This window comes from Symsagittifera roscoffensis, chromosome 4 (assembly GCF_963678635.1).
Source record: "Symsagittifera roscoffensis chromosome 4, txSymRosc1.1, whole genome shotgun sequence".
In the NCBI taxonomy this organism is placed as follows: domain Eukaryota; kingdom Metazoa; phylum Xenacoelomorpha; order Acoela; family Convolutidae; genus Symsagittifera; species Symsagittifera roscoffensis.
Window position 1 is genome coordinate 78,610,369 of NC_087065.1, and position 19,725 is coordinate 78,630,093.

The 19,725-nt window shown below is 37.7% G+C and overlaps 1 protein-coding gene across 1 annotated transcript in view; it reads left to right on the plus strand.

Moving 5' to 3' along the window:
• The first annotated feature begins 441 nt into the window (after positions 1 to 441).
• Positions 442 to 19,725, plus strand: part of LOC134844641 (uncharacterized) — a 29,979-nt gene continuing 10,695 nt past the window's right edge. The window contains exon 1 of the mRNA XM_063861431.1: positions 442 to 798. Within this exon, the coding sequence (XP_063717501.1) occupies positions 636 to 798 (163 nt within the window). The 5' untranslated portion in view covers positions 442 to 635. The remainder of the gene's footprint in view (positions 799 to 19,725) is intronic.

Genomic DNA, 19,725 nt, shown 5'->3' on the forward strand with positions numbered 1-19,725 from the left:
GTCAAAACATACACAAATTGGGTCGAGACTGTCGAAAGATACCAATTTTTGCTCGAGACGGCCGTAACATAAAGTAAGCACCTCAAGCCGGTAATATACCAATTCACCTAACCGGCATTATTCATTGACGTCGTTCAATTGTCATGGAAGTTGGCATGGGTGTGAATTAATCGTTCTCATAAAAACAGGCTCGTCGTAAAGGCATTGGTATTATTGTTTGTTTCATGTTTACAGCTGCAGGGTTGGGGTTACACTAGAAGACCCATTTTGGCTTTTTACTTCACATTTTCCAAGTGCAGTGATTTGGTGGTAAAAAAAAGAACAACTTCAAAATAGATTTAAACATTTTAAACCGTGCTCGAGGTATGTTTCGGCCGTGCTCGAGATTCACGTTAAGACACCGCACAGCGCTCATTTGATAACGAAAATATACATCTTTGACAAAACTTACGTACATGCAATCAAACAAAATATTTATTTTCACAGATGTAATACATAACTGCTCTTCAGCTGTATCAGCAGTAACTGTAAAGCAGAAAACGTAGCTGTAAGATGATTAACTCACTTTCAAAAATTGAGAAATGAAACAATTTTTACGATAGCGTTTGATCTTTATTTATTACGGACTTTTCGAAATGCCGACCGATTCCCCAACTGGAAGTGGGAAAACTAATCCGAGTAGCCAAATAAATTCGGAGTCGGTGCAGCTGAAGAAACAGCAGAAGAACAAAAAGAAGCGTCAGAAAACAAGCGGCCTAGATGGCAATGAAGCTTCCGCTGCAACTGACCTGCTCAGAGGTGAGATTAGAAACTGACTGAAGCATATTTCCAAGTATGGGAACGGGAAACACATGTCATCAATATAGGTTTCAATGTGTTCTAAATTTATGGTGTAAAATTGGAGAAGGTACTTTTTGTAGAATTTACGCTAATTTTCACTCCATACCATTTAATTCTCTGCCAAATTAAACATCTAAAAACTTTACACATTTTCTCTTTTGTTTTTTCTCTTTCTGTTTCTAGCAAAATAAAAGAAAGAGGAAGGTTTGGTTGCCCAATAAGTTTGAGTGAAGACCAGGGCCAGTTACTGGCAAATGCTGAACGTCACTTTTTCTCTAATATTTTCAACACTTGCCATACATTTAAAACATTGCATTACCAAACACTGATAAAAAAAAGAAGGAAGTCACTTTGGCTCAGATGATCTTTAAAAACAGCATCAACAAATATTGAGAATCAATGAACGAGCGTCAAGTAGGCCGAAAACGAAAGTGAAGTCATACAAAAATTCAGGCTATATCAAAATTTTTAAGACCAATCCCTCCTAAAACAGGTAAAATCATCTTCAAACTCGCCCTTGAAGCTAGGCAACATTAGTTGTCTAGGCATATAAAATATAGTTTGAACCCATTTAGCAAAAACAAAGTTGATAAATTATCAACTACTAAAAAATATTGCAAATTTAGTTAAAATGAGGGGAACACAAAAGTTGGAGGTATCTGTTTGATTTTTTTCTACAATATGTTCTATTGATGTGGGATTAAATGCAGAATTTCCAAAAACTTCAAAAACCCAAAACCATAATTATCTCTTTAGTAAAATAAGTGATTAGCCGCTATTGAAGGGACGATACCTGTTACCCGTTCTTACAAATGAATGAAAAAAGAAATTATTCAGTGCAGTGGACTTATTCCGCAAACTGCTTATTTTTGGATCAAACTTGTGACTGCGGAACAATTTATACCGGTAAGATTCCCATAATGGTTTTTTTAACCCTAATTCTCAAATTTTTCAGGGTAATTTTTGAGACATTAAAATTTTCGAAAAAAATATGCGAAACACAAAAACATCAGCATGTGGTTATTTTCAAGGACATAACAGGTTTTTCTACAAGATATAATGAGTTGATGCTTCTTCAGGAAAAATTTAGCAATCGTTGTAATCTATGGAGAGTAGTATTGTATCGTGTCCCGGATCCTAAGGGGGGGGTCCTTCCTAAGGGGGGGTCCTCACGTAAAGCAAAATCCTAGGAAAGGGGTCCTTAATTTTTTGGAGGACCCCTATCCTAGGATTTTGTAAATGATCGCAAGTTCCCACCCCTAAAGTAAAAGACCCCCTCCTTAGGATCTTGTTAAGCTGAGCTCAACAACCGGGACGCGATACAATAATTCCTTCTAATTCCTTTGAAAGCGGTCCCTTTTCCCGCGATAATTAAAATTAATCGTCCTAATTCCTGAACTTTTCTTTTTTCGTCCTAGTTTCATGTGGATATCATTTCCTGGCTTTCTTTCTTTTCGTCAAAGAATTGTCATGCTATTAAAGTTTGTTATTGAAAACAAGCCTACGGATTTCACACATTTGTTTGAATTAACACTTGGTTTGCGTCTACTAGTTTATTTGCCTGAAGCTATTTATGTTAAAACAGTGATTGAGCTCAATACGAGTATTTTATTAGTTGTAAATTGGTAAAAACCAAAACATATACAAGTCGAAGTATAAAAAGGACGAACAGTAAAAATCATCTGAAAATATATGTTTCAGACTTTAATGTTTATTGTTTTGGTTTTCTTTGCGCTGTTTTTTAGATGGTCGTTCTTCTGAAGCTTCAGATAAAATAAATGGGTTTTTTACAGGGGGACGTTCACGGACTCGGCTACTAGAAGCTTTTTCTTCTTCTTGCAGCTCTTGCAGGGCCGCTGTAAAAATCCCCAATCCGGAAGTGTAAAATCGGGAGAACTGTTATCAGTTTCATTGTATGAGTTGGCCCACTCGGTCTCCATGTAAATGTCTTCTAGAAAAGCATTTTCTTCAGCGGCTTTATGGCCAAAGGGCACTGTCGAAATTCCGTCGAAAAGTAGAAAACGTTTTGAGTCGAATGGTGATAATGCAAGTTTGTTTTGTTTCACTGTCATATTGGTGTGACCTTTCGAAACTATATTATAGTTGTACACTCTCATTGTTTTTCCAGTGAATAATGTGTCCCTGAAGGTTTGGTGGACCAGTTCTCTCTGTGCACTCCGTTTAATTCCTTTGGCACTCAATTTTTGAGTGCCTTCTAAACAGAAGCAAAATTATTATTCTTTTCTACAACGTAGGGGATAGCTTCATTTCACTTCAGCAACTCAATTTATACCGAACAAAATTTGATTCATTTTACCAAAAAAGAGCAGAAGACCTTAAATTATGATTAAAAAAGAGGAAAAAAGAGGGAATATGTTGTCAGATAAATCAACGTTTAGGCAACATTGTATAATGTTGCCTAAATCAGCTAAATGCCCATAGTTTAATGCAACAAATTAAGGGATGTAGGTAGGTTGGTGGTGGTAATTTTGTTCTGTAAAAGGTACGAATGGGGGGTGGAAAGGTGGCTTAAATTTTATTTACCATTAAGGACGACCGAATATAGTTTCGGTTTTAGGGCGATGAATTCTCTGATCGGCTTCCCACCAGTCTCGTCTTTGAACTTCAGCACAACTTTCTTGTTGGTATCCTCGAACAAGAAATGGTCCTTATCGTAATTTGAAAAGTCGAAATCAGCTTTTATTTTCTCCAAGTCTCGGTAAACGTCATCAGTTTTTATAGCGTAAATAAAACTATCCGTGTCGGAGTAAAGGAGTTCCAAGTTTAGATTTGGTTTCATTTTTTGATAATGAAACTGAAACATGAAACGCTTGGCGAGGTCTAGGATGGTCGCACCAACTATCATAGGTTTATCCCACAATATTTTTGTTACTGAAAAGCTTATTGTGGCTAATTGATCGTCAATGATTTGAAAACTTTTCATTGTGCTCAGAGCTGTTTTTTGTAAAAGTTCTCTCTCATTCCTTACAATCTCCAGCTTCTTTCTTCCTAACTTAGACTCCATTGTCTTACCGAATGCTGAATTAACAATTAGCTTGTAGAAGTTCTCCTGGAATTTATTTACCGCGGCTTTTCGTAGGCGGGTGTTGAGGTCGACAAAGGGTGCCATCCAGTGACTTTGGCGGAACTGAAGAATTTTTCCGAGGTGAGTTATTTTCATTCCCAGCTCATGGTACAATTTTAGGGTAAGGTAGTGCAAAACATAACCTTCTTTAGGATGCAAGGTCTGTAGAAGCTTTGGCACTTTTGGCAGTGTGGTGATTCCCAATTTTCCCAACATGTCGACTTGCTCGTTGCGCATTGCACCGATGTCCACTACTTCACGAGAGGGGGCAAGGGGGTAATCAGCAAAGAAGTCGTGAAGCTCTTCGGGTATGGTTAAATTGACTTCAACTATATAACCCCACTCTGAGGTTTCGCTGCTGAGCAGTATGTCTGCCAGACTTTTTTCAACTATTGAAAAATCGTTTAATGGCAAAGGGCAGTGTTTCATTATCCCCCCGTACAAATTGTTTGCATCAATATTGAGGATGTAGCTTGATGGTTCTGAGGGCGAAAAATCGTCGAGGTATTTATTGTTTGCTTTGTAAAATCGGCGCGCGTAAACCGACGACATGCCTCCTCGTATCATTCGCTGCACAAGGTCTAGATGTTCACGGTCCGTTAAGAGTTTCAGTTCGGGCTTACAAACTTTTAGAAAGGCGTTACCGGAAAGGTTACTTGCCGTGAAGTAACAGGCGCAATCCAGCCCGTATGTTTGATAGCAAACTTCACGAAAAGCTTCGAAAACGGAAGCAAGCAATAGCACATCTGTAGTCAAGTACAAGTCGTGGTAATCACCAAGTGAGCCACACTTCAGTTCGGTGAAAACTTTAAGGGCATGATTGTACTCGCTTCTTGAAACACTCACATCCCCTCCTGTTAGACTATTTTTCCACATTGCTCGTGGGGGAAGGCGAGTTTCTCGGAATTTTTCGAATGAGTTGAAGTATGAGTAGGGGTAATGCCCTTTCTGTTTCAACAGACTGACTTTTTCACGTGAGTGGCCGAGTTTTTCAAAATAGTTCTCCAGCAGAAAAAACTTTTCGTTGGGCAAATTATCGACAAGTTTTGCCAACGATGCTAGCATGAACCTATACGAATCGATGAATCTCAGATTTTCGTAGAGTTTTTTGATTTTTCCGTTTTTGTCCGTGTACGTTTTAATGTAGACTGAGATTGTCAAGGATATATATTTTTCTTCAGATGCGGGTATTACGGAAAAAGTGTTTTCCGAATCGCTTTTTGCCAGCGCTTTGATTATAAAGTGTAAATCATAATTTGACAAATTATGAGCTACCACTGGATTGTAATTTGTTGTTTTTCTATTAACGTTACACTCATTGTGTGCCCAACCCAGGAACTTGTTGGTGTAATGGCAATGATCAAGTACCACTTGATCATTGTCGGAAAAATCATTCTCGCATATCCAACAAATTGTAGCATCTTCCCGTTCCTGGTCTGTAATACCAGTGAAAGTGTAATATTTCCTTTTTTCTACGTAAATTTGTCTCGCTAACGATTCAAGGGAGCTAATTAGCTTTTCCATCACATTCGGTCCTCTTTTAAGCTCAAACTTTAACAGGTCTTTTTTCCCAAATTCGATTACTGCTAACGCGTAGCCGCACGGTTGATGGATTTCAATTGTTTGCGTGCTAGATTTTCGCGGATCAGGTTGCGGTCCGTATACTGGTAAGAGCAGTGACTCCAAATCAAAGTAGATTACTCTGGGTACGTACCAACGAGGTGTTAAGTTTTTGAACTTGTGGTCATCTTTTCCCGGTTTGGGCATTGCTATGACGACATCTTCGTCTTGGTAGCACAGTTCTTGATGTCTTCTCAGAGTTTCGAATGAAGCGCATGTGTGGAAACATTTGCGACAAATCTCAGATTGAAATCGGTGCACTTTGTGCCGCACGTACTCGACCAGTTTCTGGAGATCACTTATCAACACATAGTGATATTTTGATCCATCTGTCAGCAGCAACAAGTCCAATCAGGCTAGTAGTGAATCTGCTCGATACTCTTATGGGCAACAATTCGCCATCGTTGTACCTGAACAGAAAAATATTTTTTATACCTAGGTTTGGAATGAAATAAAAAGGGTGTTTGAATAGGCGAAGAACATTATTGAATGAATTTTAAAATTTTTAGAAGGCAATTAGAATTTGCTTACCGGAAGACGTTGATTTGACAATTGTTCAACTTTTCAAATCAGTCCATATCCATCAGACCCATTGGCATTTCGTATTCCCCATTGATTTTCACAATTCCTTCTTTGTCGAGATTGTAGGTTGAGACTTTGTTTTTCTCCAGCCACCGTCTAGATGTGGGGTAGAGGGCCGGCTCATTCACATTGTGATATGCGGCAACAAAGCAGTAGAGAAAGCAACGGTCATCATCTTTAGTGTTGATATTTGTGAGCAGAGTAGATGCTGCGCTGAGTGCATCAGGTAGCTCGAGGTAGGATCCTGCTCTTATTGGTGAGAAGGCCGCGAAACTGATTTGCAATTTTTCAATTCTGTCAATAATCCATCCGCTACCATGAGAAGAGAACGAATTGACTTGGTTGACCATATGTTCAATCAGTTCCAAGAATTGAACCCCAGCTATTCCCTCGAAGTACACTGTCAATGTCTTAGTGCTCAGAAACAGCATGGTCCTTTCGAAGTTTCCACTGTCCCCGTCTTGCACAGTGGGAATTTTGATCATTCCCACTTCCACGTGGAATTGCACCTTGTTCGGACCCTCTTTGACCCTTTCCAGTATAAGAGCATCTATTTCCTCCTTGTTTTGCATCATGACTTGAAGCAAATCCATTTCTTTTTCACCAACTTTGAGATCGTATCGACGCAATTTGCCTCTGAACGCGCTTTCCGTTGGGGCAGCGGAAGACGTCGTCTCAATGCCGTCCCAAACTGGCAATGCGTGCTTCTTCAGCAAGTGTTGTCCATAGCTTTCCGCGGTGAGAAATATTGTATGGCAATAGATACAATGACTATTCGAAGTCATGTCATGTACCAGCTCGACGTGCTCTCGGGCTTCCGACAAACTCTCGAATGACTCGAGACACTCATCGCAAACAGTTTGAGGAGGAGGGGGAGGAAGGATCTTGTGAACTTTTTGCTCATGTCTTCTCAAGTTCCTTTTAGAGCTCAGTATTTTTCCGCACTGCTGGCAAGGAACAGGTGTCGCGATAGAAGTAGAGTTCGGCATTGTTTGTTGAGTTACTGAAGTAATTCAGGAAAATTTCAAGAAGCAGAACTGGTTATGAAAAAGCAAAAGCGAGAAGTGACTAGCACCAAAAAACTTTGCGGGTAAGGGCAAGTAGAAGCCACTAACGAGAGTTATACTTCGCCGTCTTGACAATAAGTACTTTCCTTTCCGAAAACAGGGTTTATTCTAGCTTTAAGCTCTAAATGTCTCATCACTCTGCTCAAGTGCAGGGGTTTTGTATACTAAAAACTGATTCATTTACAGCCTCAAACTTTTGCTGTTAATTTTAAGGGTTAGCGATAAAGTTTTGGCATTTTTTAGGGGACTGGTTTAGACATCTAAGCACTAAATTACAAAATTTGAAGCTTAGAATGATTCAGATAGAGCCTAAGACTTTTTCTGACTAATTTTAACCGTGAAACAGTAATTTCCTAATGATTTCAAGCCCACTTCTTGGTTTGCGTAAATAGGTATAATAAAAAGTAGAAACATGAGATAAAAGTATTCAGAAAGTAAATCCCTCAACTAACTAATTAAGTTGAAATAAAATAGTAAACTTGAAAAATGAAAATTTTGCAAATTTGACACCTTGATAGTTACCGATGCATGATAAGCATAGATTGTCATTTGAATGTGTAAAAGATATCGGAATCAAAGTTTCCTTCGTGTCGTTCAGTGTCCCGTGAAACATTTCATATCATGTCCTTCGAAATATTAAGGCATGGCCGTTTGGTTTAAGGCCCGTTCTGTAATTTCAAGTGAAATTGTTTTTTTTCAAAATAAAGGAAAACCTCAAACTTTTTATGTTGTGAAAAAAGGAAAAGTAATGTTTAAAAAAAGGTCTTTTAAATCTATCAACAAAAAAAACAGTAAGTTTTGTGGGACCTCGAGCACAGTTCTACTGGTCAAGTTCGAAATTTAAAAAACATAATTTTTTAACTTCTTTTTTCCTTCATTTTTAGCTTGAATTTTTTTCTCTCCAAATCCATTGAAACTACCCTCAATCAATTTGCCATGAATTTCTGAGCAGGGCTAAGGGTCATGTTCATTTTTCGAAAAAAAAAACATAAATTTTTTTTTTCACATTTTTACCAAAAATTGTCCGTTTTACACCCAAAACATGAATATGAATGTAATATAATGCAGATTTATGGCTTAAAACACTTTGTTACTTTGCGTAAGACCTGACTAACCCCACCGGGCACAAAGTATGATGAGAGAGAGGACAGAGAGTGTGTGATAAAAAAGCCAAATAAATATGGTTGGACTCTACCAACAAGAAAATGTTGGACCCTTCCATATTTATCTTTCTTTTGAAAAGAAAGCAATATCCCGAAAGGATATTCCAAATGGGGTTCACTACTGAGCAAGTGTATTTATCTCTCTCTCTCTCTCTCTCTCTCATTCTTTCTCAAACAACAATTTTAGCGTAAAATTATTCTCGATTTTTGATTTTTTTCTAGTTTTTCTCTAACATTTTGCTGAAAACTTTACGGGGCAAACTTTAATTGATCTATTAAGCAAAATAAAAACTGAGACAAAAAATATACACACAGTAATGTTAAAACAGCTTAGAAGTCAAATCAAACAAAAATTAAAATAGAAATTACAGAACGGGCCGTTTGGTTTAAGGCCCGTTCTGTAATTTCAAGTGAAATTGTTTTTTTTCAAAATAAAGGAAAACCTCAAACTTTTTATGTTGTGAAAAAAGGAAAAGTAATGTTTAAAAAAAGGTCTTTTAAATCTATCAACAAAAAAAACAGTAAGTTTTGTGGGACCTCGAGCACAGTTCTACTGGTCAAGTTCGAAATTTAAAAAACATAATTTTTTAACTTCTTTTTTCCTTCATTTTTAGCTTGAATTTTTTTCTCTCCAAATCCATTGAAACTACCCTCAATCAATTTGCCATGAATTTCTGAGCAGGGCTAAGGGTCATGTTCATTTTTCGAAAAAAAAAACATAAATTTTTTTTTTCACATTTTTACCAAAAATTGTCCGTTTTACACCCAAAACATGAATATGAATGTAATATAATGCAGATTTATGGCTTAAAACACTCTGTTACTTTGCGTAAGACCTGACTAACCCCACCGGGCACAAAGTATGATGAGAGAGAGGACAGAGAGTGTGTGATAAAAAAGCCAAATAAATATGGTTGGACTCTACCAACAAGAAAATGTTGGACCCTTCCATATTTATCTTTCTTTTGAAAAGAAAGCAATATCCCGAAAGGATATTCCAAATGGGGTTCACTACTGAGCAAGTGTATTTATCTCTCTCTCTCTCTCTCTCTCTCATTCTTTCTCAAACAACAATTTTAGCGTAAAATTATTCTCGATTTGTGATTTTTTTCTAGTTTTTCTCTAACATTTTGCTGAAAACTTTACGGGGCAAACTTTAATTGATCTATTAAGCAAAATAAAAACTGAGACAAAAAATATACACACAGTAATGTTAAAACAGCTTAGAAGTCAAATCAAACAAAAATTAAAATATAAAACTTTGGAATAATTTTTGAAACAAAGGAAAGTTTTTAGTTTAAGTTATTAGAAACCTCGAAACTGTAGTTTTCTCTTTTTTGGCGCATAGCAAGCTTTATTTGGAGGAGAGCATCCGAATAGGAAGTTGATTGTTCTGGAGTTGAAACTGCTCCCCTAACAAACGACTCGGGAGACATTGCTGTCGGAATATCCCAGTACGCTTCGCGCTCTGCATAATCACGAATACATCCCTCCTGATTTTCATACAACGGCATTGACTCGCAGTCATACGCGAAGAGAATTTTTCTTGGAGATTGCTCGAGCGAGGTTGTGTCGTTTATCTCCGTCTTTTCTAATGCCGGATAGCTCTCGTGAATAGTGCAACTCTCGTACATTCGTTTTCGATTCTGTCTAAGTAGATCGATGTGATCAAGGAGGTAGTTCGTTAGCATGATATGACTTTTTGTAGTCCATTCCTCGTTTTGATTCTCATCGTTTTTTCGGGGAGCCAAGTCATTGAACAGACTTGCTGTAGACGGAGAGACTCTCTCTTTCTGTTGATGGATGACTGCAATCGACTCTCTCGTGTATGTTTGGTAGATAGTTGTTCTTTCTCGATCAGACACTGAGATTATTTGTAAAGGACTAGTCATGACTTGAAGAGGTTTAAAGTTTTGTTAAAATGAAATGACTGAACTACCGAAATGAAATTGAGAGAATGAAAAGTATGAAAAGTTTATTAATGAGAATGAGATCAGGAAAGGGGTGGCATAGTTCAATTAGGTCAAAGCTAATAACTTTTTAGGCGAGGCTATCAAATTTTATTCATTCTTTTAAGCATGACGCCTGAGGTCATGTTAGGAATGAATGTGAAAACCCGATTTTTTAGATTTATGTGATAGCTTTATTATAGTGGCTACGGGCGAAAGCACTCAAAATCAAGTTTTCATGATAGTTTGCCAGACATTCTTTGTTATGCTGTTAGAAATTCATTACCATGATTCATAACACTCATTAAAATAACCGTCACAATAAATAACACTAGAAGATTTTTAGAGTATAGCCGGGGGAAAAAGTAACTAAATACCCATATAAAAAGAGGTTTATCGTTGAAGAAATTATATCCTTGGTGATTAAGTATTATCAATATGGCTTAGGGCGCTCGTAAACGTTATCACCTAAATTTTTACTTTGGGAGCGCATGATCTGTCTCGTATACTGTGATCAGTCATTCTTCAACGTTCCACACTAAAAACCAGTTAGTTGTTATTCATTTATAATGTACGCTTCTCTTGACACGGATGTAGACTATTTCGATGATTTTAGGGATATATCTTCGAATGATAAACGTTTAGTTAGAGTCGGTGCAAAAACATTCGCACAGACCGGTACTTACATAACTATCAAATTGTACAAAAAAGACGAAGAGGGAACTTTCAAGTATCGACAAGGAATAACTTTGTCAACTGGTGAATTCGAGTCCTTGGCGGACAATTATACAAAAATCAAAAGGTTGACGAAAGCAAAAAACTGCGACGTGACTGAAAAACTTAGAAAAAAGCGAAACAAATCTAAAAAATCTTCATGCTCTGAAAAGGAATGCGAAAGTGAAAACGATGATAACTGTCGGGTTGTGTAACATTATCAACTCGTTATTCGATTGAAACTTCAAAGCAATGGTTGAAGAAATGTATGAGCAATCCGCTGATTATTTCAAACAGTTCCGTAAAAATTACAAATTTTTCATCCTGAATCATGAACCCAACTTTTCAGGCTTCGCTTCAAAAGCAAATTTTGCAGTATCCTCTCATTCGAATAAATTAGATTTTTGCAACCATTCGATTGACAACGAAAAACATTATCATGTGCTGGTCGAATTTACGAAAGAGTCTACCGATTTACTTAACAAGATGACTTCAAAAGCCTTTGTTGTTCCTTGTCTTCTCTCTACATTCAAATATTTAATTTTGGGTTGCTCCAACTATGAATTGTCTGGCCCTCTGATAGAAAAACTGAAAATAGCTGTGAATTATAACTCCATCAACAACTTAGATGTTAGTGGTGTTCCAGTTCGCAGACGATTGCCTCAAGTTTGCTTCGGCTCGCAGACTAAATCTGTTCAAACTCAAACTGACCTGATTACTAACGTAACAATTGAACGCTTTACTAATATTTTGAATGGTGAAAACGCTGCTGAGTTTTCTAAAATAATTGACATAATTTTAAGTGGGTATGGTTGAATGGAAATTGATTCAAACACTTTGTTTGTGAAATTTATCATGGAGAAGAAATTCAAGTTTTAAATATTGGTTTTCTTTCGCTCTTGTATATCAAAAAAAAATGTTACTACACAAGCGGGAGGCATTCCCGAGGAGCGTAGCGACGAGCAACGCCGGGTTAGCTATTGCCCCTTAAACCAAACGGCCATGCCTTAATATTTCGAAGGACTTGATATGAAACTTTTCGCGGTTCTTATAAACTTGCAGAAAAAAAACTTTGTTGTTAATAAGAATGAATTGAAAAAAAAAAACGAATTTATAAATTTTACAAAAACATCAATAAATTAATTTAGAATAACATATGTTTGGCAAATCTTATCAAATCATGATCATTAAGTTTGAAACCTATTGGAAATTTGTTTGTAATTATAACATGAGCAACATAAATACAATAAAGTCCGCATAACACTGAATCAGCTGATTGTATTGGTTTTTTCAACAGTAGTTGATTTCCCTCGTGAATTGTACGTCGCATATTCTTGTACACGAGGGGATAATCACATAATCGTTTACCTAGAGGATCTGCGAAGAATATCTGTCCTCCAGCTTGAGCAAAAAGCAACCAGTGGGTTCCAGGTTGATCTGATGGTGAGGCATTCATAATCATGAACGTATTATCGTTTTTCAGTACTGAAGAGCATGGCAAATCTGCCGGAAAAACACCTCTAAAGCGATGTTTCAAATGTTTACAACGGTTAATAATTTCTACTTGTTGAAGATTATCCATGTCTATCTTAGGTCATAAGAGTGTTTTTGGTAATTTTTCTATCTGAACGCACATAAACTGTTGATGCACGCTCTCCCATAAACAATAACTCGACGTTATTACCGAGACCTGCGTCAAACTTGAGTTCGAGCAAAATAGTGCAATTGGTCAATTCAGGATGAATAAAATCGTGTGAAGCCTCCTGAGTAGACGTGAGATCAAAAGCCATAATATAATGATTATCATAATTAGCGAGACTGATTCCATGACTAGTGTTTAAAACAAAATCAAGAGCCTCAAGCGTATTGTAATAAATTCTTTTATTGTCTGATGTTGAGATGGGAGTTCCGGCAATGGGTAGACCGTTTCTGTACACAATGATCTCATTCAACCCAAATTTCTGGTAATGAAAAGGGTTTATTCTATTAGTACCCAAATATGCTTCGTTTATGCTCATTGCTACTATCATTCTTCGAACAGGTTCTTTTGCAAAAACATCCTCTTGTCGCCAGCTTTGTACTCCTGCAGTTGCGAGAAACGTTTTTGGTACTACTTCGATGTAATTGTAAATTGCCGGGTTCTTCAACAAAGTTTTTTCTATTGATGAGAGAACATAGTCAGTCACAGTCATCTTGCTGACATAGAGGTTAGCTTCGATTATTTTGACCTTGTAGTGTTTAGCTGCATCTTCAGATATGACAACAAAATCATTAGGAGAACATCTAAGAGACAATCTTATTGTCACACCGCTAAGTAGATGCTTGTCACACGACAAAAAGTCGCAAGCAATTTTACCAAATAGCTTCAGCTCGCTCGAGGCCGCAACGAGACCTTTACGCTCCGTAACATCATCAGCTCTCCTTCCAGCACCGTCAATGGCTGATGGATTTTCTTCATAATAATAACCTTGACAAGCCAACCATGTTTTCTTGGCATCATTACCGTATGAAAACTCGGTCTCAATAAAGCTTTTATGGGCAAAATTAGCATTGGTAGTTGATAATTTTTCACCATTCAGAGACAGTGTACACTAAGAAAATAATGAAGATAAAGGATTGTTAACAAAATACGGCGTATCTCTGTTTGCTGCCTCTGTAGCATGCGTTCGAAGCACGTTTCCATTGCTTCGAACAATTCGTGCAACTATTTCCAAACGAGTACGTTGAAGATCGATGAAATTATTTCTGTCGCCGAGTACTTCAAACTCGAGCATAGGACCATCAGGAGAGTAGGAAGGTCCAATTTTTTGGGTGAATGCATTTTCAAAGTGACAAGTAAAGGCGGTTTCTCAAATAAGTCCAAGGAGCTGTGAGTTGCTTCACTCGGGATTAAATTAGAAATCATTTTTAACCCTTGTAAAGAAATCGGAGCGCCTTCTCTGTGCAGTTCGTTTTCTGGGAATGACGCGTCTCGTTTTTCGTTTAAACGCCGTCGTTCTTTTCGGATGACTTTTCCGAGATCTACTTCCTCCTCCTACTTGCTTTTTGATTGTTTTTCTAACGGTGCTTTTGAGTGCCTGCTTAGGACTTTTTCTTTTTGTTGCAACTTCTATCAGTTCTGGAGCTGCCTGAAGAAGTAGTTATTTTCCGATTTTTTTAGCCGCGGGTATCACAAATTTTCGAACCAGTGGAAGTGCGACTCTTCCTATTCCCAAGGCTAATGCACCGAAGCCACTGCCTCGTTGTCTATAATGCCCCGAGAAATGTGGTAGGTTTGCTTGGTTGTGGTAATATGAATCCATTTTGATCAATTGCTAAACTTTTGAAATTTCAAAGTCAGAACAACTTTTCCCCCTCCAGCGAAAGGAACAAGTCCTCCAGTTTCTGTGCGCAAGTTCACAGAAATATTGGAAATATTGTTGACCAAAAGTTTTTTAAAATCCAAGTTACTAAACACTTTACGATGATTCGGTTCAATTGTACATGCGTAACCGTTTTTCACTCGACGATTTGTATCAATGACTCGTAAAAGGGGTGCTTTTGTGTCTCCGACTATTTGATAATGAATTATGTCCAGATAAATAAACATCAGTTGAGTACCAGCGCATACTCTTGGGTAGAGAATGTGCTATGTTTCGTGCTTCCTTGTTTGTAACCTATATGATAACCAGTTCCATCTCTGACGCCTTTGAATCCAGATAGACTAGGAATTTGCGGGCTTGAAAAAGTTATACCTTGCCAATAATGCAGCCATAAGGAAAGATGTTTGGTTATTGGATCTATTACGTAATCCAATTTCTCTAATTCTGTCTTTCGACGAATCTCGTCCAGTATTTGATCAATGCTCGTATATTCTCCTTTTGTTATTTTTGCTGTTTCTCCAAGGTAAGGTCTGGAGATCTTGTCTTTCTCAACTTTCATGCTTGCTATAACCCGATCTTTTTTGTAGTACACAATGTTGTTGTCAGTTACGTTGTTTATCTGAGTAGGGAAGGTAATTTCTGTAACTGCTACTCTCCATTCACCTTGCAAATTTATTTCTTCACTCAGGAGATTTTTGAAGTTGGCCAGAGTGTTATCTTTAAAAACGTTCATTGATGCAGATGAAACTAGGGTAATTGTGAAGGTAGGGGGAACACATGGGTGAAAAGGCTGTTGGAAGTGCCCTCAGTCATGATTGTCCTTCTCCAGAACGCGAATTAGTTCAGACTCGTAAAATTTTCCCTCAATCGGTTCTCTGTTAGAATCAATCAAATTGTATGTTGGGGGATTTCGTGTTGGTAAGTCAAAAACTTCAAACACTTCATCGGTGAACGATTGTTTGTAACCCTTGCGAAAACGTATGTCTACTTTGGCAAGTCTAACATAATCACCAACATAAAGCTTTGGACGTCGAACTAACTTCAAAGACTGTTCTGCTCTTAATGAAATCAGACGAGGAACATCTTTTATAGTTACTTTATTTGGTGCAAGATTTGTGACACGATTTGTTCTCGAATTAATTGCATTGACAAAATCTTGCAATTTGTCAATGTATGAGTAACTCCAAGTACTTATAAATAAGATTTTTCAAGGAACGGATATTTCTCTCAGCGAATGCGGACTTTTTCTCGCTCTCTGTGCTATATGTGTTTATGCCTTTCTTTTTACATAATGCTTCGAAGGACCCTTTAAACTCTGTGCCCTTGTCCAACCATACTTTTTCCGGTTGTTTTGTCGTTATCATTAGTTTGAACGCTTCTGCTGTTGTAGTAGGATACTTTGATTTCAAGGGTTGCACTCTGAGATAGCGGGACATGCAGCCAACTGCAACAAGCAGATACTTAACATCATGGTTGTACTGGGCAAGTTTATCAACAAAGGCCAGATCTAATGACCAGATTTCGTCGATATCGTAAACTATGACCTTGAGTCGCGGCGTTTTTCGGATCACAGTGCGATATTTTGTGTAAGAAGGTTCAGTATGAAGGAAACGTTTAACTTTCTTTCGCGACAAATTGCTTGCTTTTATCAAGTTGTTCACACTACCAAATAACGCGGGACCTTTGTCACTGTATTTAGTTTTCAACAATTTTTCTTCAATCTTGGTAATTTTCCCATTGTTTTGTTTGCGCCTTCGTCTTTTCTGACGTTGGAGAATCTGAATCGTTATGGGGCGTTCCGTATGAGTCAGAGCCTTCTTCCGACTCTTTTTCACGTTTTTGGTTTTGGGTTTTTCTATTACCGCTGAGACTTTTTCGTTTGTGTTTTTTACTTCTCTTAAGGTTTGCACTACTTTTTTCCTGCCAAGTGGGCGACGTTGAGCGGGTTCTTGAGAGTCCGGGTTCTCGTTTCTCTTGAGCGTTATTAGGCGCTGACTGAACCGCGTGTTTGGCATTTCGATTTATTACCAGGTTTTCATTCAAGTTGAGAGCAGTTAAATTGTTAATGAACGCCGGATTGTGTAATTTTTTCGTTGGTTGTTGTATGTCGTATAAAAATATTGTAGCTTTAAGTCCTGTTGGTACTTTATCTACATATATCACCTCATTGTCACGGTTTATGGTTACTCTTTCTGAATTTTCTATGAACGCCTTTTTAAAAGTTTGTAAGCCCGAACTGAAACTCTTAACGGACCGTGAACATCCGGACCTTGTGCAGCGAATGATACGAGGAGGCATGTCGTCGGTCTATGCGCGCCGATTTTACAAAGCAAACAATAAATACCTCGACGATTTTTCGCCCTCAGAACCATCAAGCTACATCCTCAATATTGATGCAAACAATTTGTACGGGGGGATAATGAAACACTGCCCTTTGCCATTAAACGATTTTTCAATAGTTGAAAAAAGTCTGGCAGACATACTGCTCACCAGCGAAACCTCAGAGTGGGGTTATATAGTTGAAGTCAACTTAACCATACCCGAAGAGCTTCACGACTTCTTTGCTGATTACCCCCTTGCCCCCTCTCGTGAAGTAGTGGACATCGGTGCAATGAGCAACGAGCAAGTCGACATGTTGGGAAAATTGGGAATCACCACACTGCCAAAAGTGCCAAAGCTTCTACAGACCTTGCATCCTAAAAAAGGTTATGTTTTGCACTACCTTACCCTAAAATTGTACCATGAGCTGGGAATGAAAATAGCTCACCTCGGAAAAGTTCTTCAGTTCCGCCAAAGTCACTGGATGGCACCCTTTGTCGACCTCAACACCCGCCTACGAAAAGCCGCGGTAAATAAATTCCAGGAGAACTTCTACAAGCTAATTGTTAATTCAGCTTTCGGTAAGACAATGGAGTACAATGAACACTGAAAACTTTCGGTAAAACAGCTCTGAGCACAATGAAAAGCTTTCAAATCATTGACGATCAATTAGCCACAATTAGTATTTCAGTAACAAAAATATTGTGGGATAAACCTATGATAGTTGGTGCGACCATCCTAGACCTCGCCAAGCGCTTCATGTTTCAGTTTCATTATCAAAAAATGAAACCAAATCTAAACTTGGAACTCCTTCACTCCGACACGGATAGTTTTATTTACGCTATAAAAACTGATGACGTTTACCGAGACTTGGAGAAAATAAAAGCTGATTTCGACTTTTCAAATTACGATAAGGACCATTTCTTGTTCGAGGATACCAACAAGAAAGTTGTGCTGAAGTTCAAAGACGAGACTGGTGGGAAGCCGATCAGAGAATTCATCGCCCTAAAACCGAAACTATATTCGGTCGTCCTTAATGGTAAATAAAATTTAAGCCACCCTTCCACCCCCCATTCTTACCTTTTACAGAACAAAATTACCACCACCAACCTACCTACACCCCTTAGTTTGTTGCATTAAACTATGGGCATTTAGCTGATTTAGGCAACATTATACAATGTTGCCTAAACGTTGATTTATCTGACAACATATTCCCTCTTTTTTCCTCTTTTTTAATCATAATTTAGAGTCTTCTGCTCTTTTTTGGTAAATTGAATCAAATTTTGTTCGGTATAAATTTAGTTGCTGAAGTGAAATGAAGCTATCCCCTACGTTGTAGAAAAGAATAATAATTTTGCTTCTGTTTAGAAGACACTCAAAAATTGAGTGCCAAAGGAATTAAACGAAGTGCACAGAGAGAACTGGTCCACCAAACCTTCAGGGACACATTATTCACTGGAAAAACAATGAGAGTGTACAACTATAATATAGTTTCGAAAGGTCACACCAATATGACAGTGAAACAAAACAAACTTGCATTATCACCATTCGACTCAAAACGTTTTCAATTTTTAGACGGAATTTCGACAGTGCCCTTTGGCCATAAAGCCGCTGAAGAAAATGCTTTTCTAGAAGACATTTACATGGAGACCGAGTGGGCCAACTCATACAATGAAACTGATAACAGTTCTCCCGATTTTATACTTCCGGATTGGGGATTTTTACAGCGGCCCTACTCAGAAGCAGAGCTGCAAGAAGAAGAAAAAGCTTCTAGTAGCCGAGTCCGTGACGTCCCCCTGTAAAAAACCCATTTATTTTATCTGAAGCTTCAGAAGAACGACCATCTAAAAAACAGCGCAAAGAAAACCAAAACAATAAACATTTAAGTCTGAAACATATATTTTCAGATTATTTTTACTGTTCGTCCTTTTTATACTTCGACTTGTATATGTTTTGGTTTTTACCAATTTACAACTAATAAAATACTCGTATTGAGCTCAATCACTGTTTTAACATAAATAGCTTCAGGCAAATAAACTAGTAGACGCAAACCAAGTGTTAATTCAAACAAATGTGTGAAATCCTTAGGCTTGTTTTCAATAACAAACTTTAATAGCATGACAATTCTTTGACGAAAAGAAAGAAAGCCAGGAAATGATATCCACATGAAACTAGGACGAAAAAAGAAAAGTTCAGGAATTAGGACGATTAATTTTAATTATCGCGGGAAAAGGGACCGCTTTCAAAGGAATTAGAAGGAATTATTGTATCGCGTCCCGGTTGTTGAGCTCAGCTTAACAAGATCCTAAGGAGGGGGTCTTTTACTTTAGGGGTGGGAACTTGCGATCATTTACAAAATCCTAGGATAGGGGTCCTCCAAAAAATTAAGGACCCCTTTCCTAGGATTTTGCTTTACGTGAGGACCCCCCCCCTTATGAAGGACCCCCCCCTTAGGATCCGGGACACGATACAATACTACTATGGAGTCATAAATCTAAGGTTTGGTAGAGTATTTTTTTGAGAAGTTTCCAAAAAACGTCTAAATTTCTGAGCAAGGATTTTTCCGCCAGCCATATAATTTTCTGATAGATTTAGCATTTGTCCATTTAACCTGGCAAATTTTATCAACTTGTTAGAACGATTGAAACTAAGATCTCTGATTTGGGAGAGTAGTTTTTGAGGCAAGTCAAAATAATTAAAAAAAAACTCAAAAGGAAGAAAATTGACTTTTCCGATTACCATGAAGTCATACGCAAAAAAAATTGGGCGTAGTTGTTTAAGTTGGCGAATTTCGTATAATACATCCTTTTGATTCAACCAAAAATTTTAGATTTGAGGCTGTAATTTTTGAGAAAAAGAAAAACTCCAGATAATTGTGTCAAAAATGTCTCCCACACAATCTTTCGAAGGCTTTAGAAAAATGGTTAGTTATAAAGAGACTAGGGAGATTATGCAGATAAACAGAGAAGTAAATGCATTTTCCGTTGGAACCAATTTTTCAGAAAAGTGAAATTTTTAAGTAAA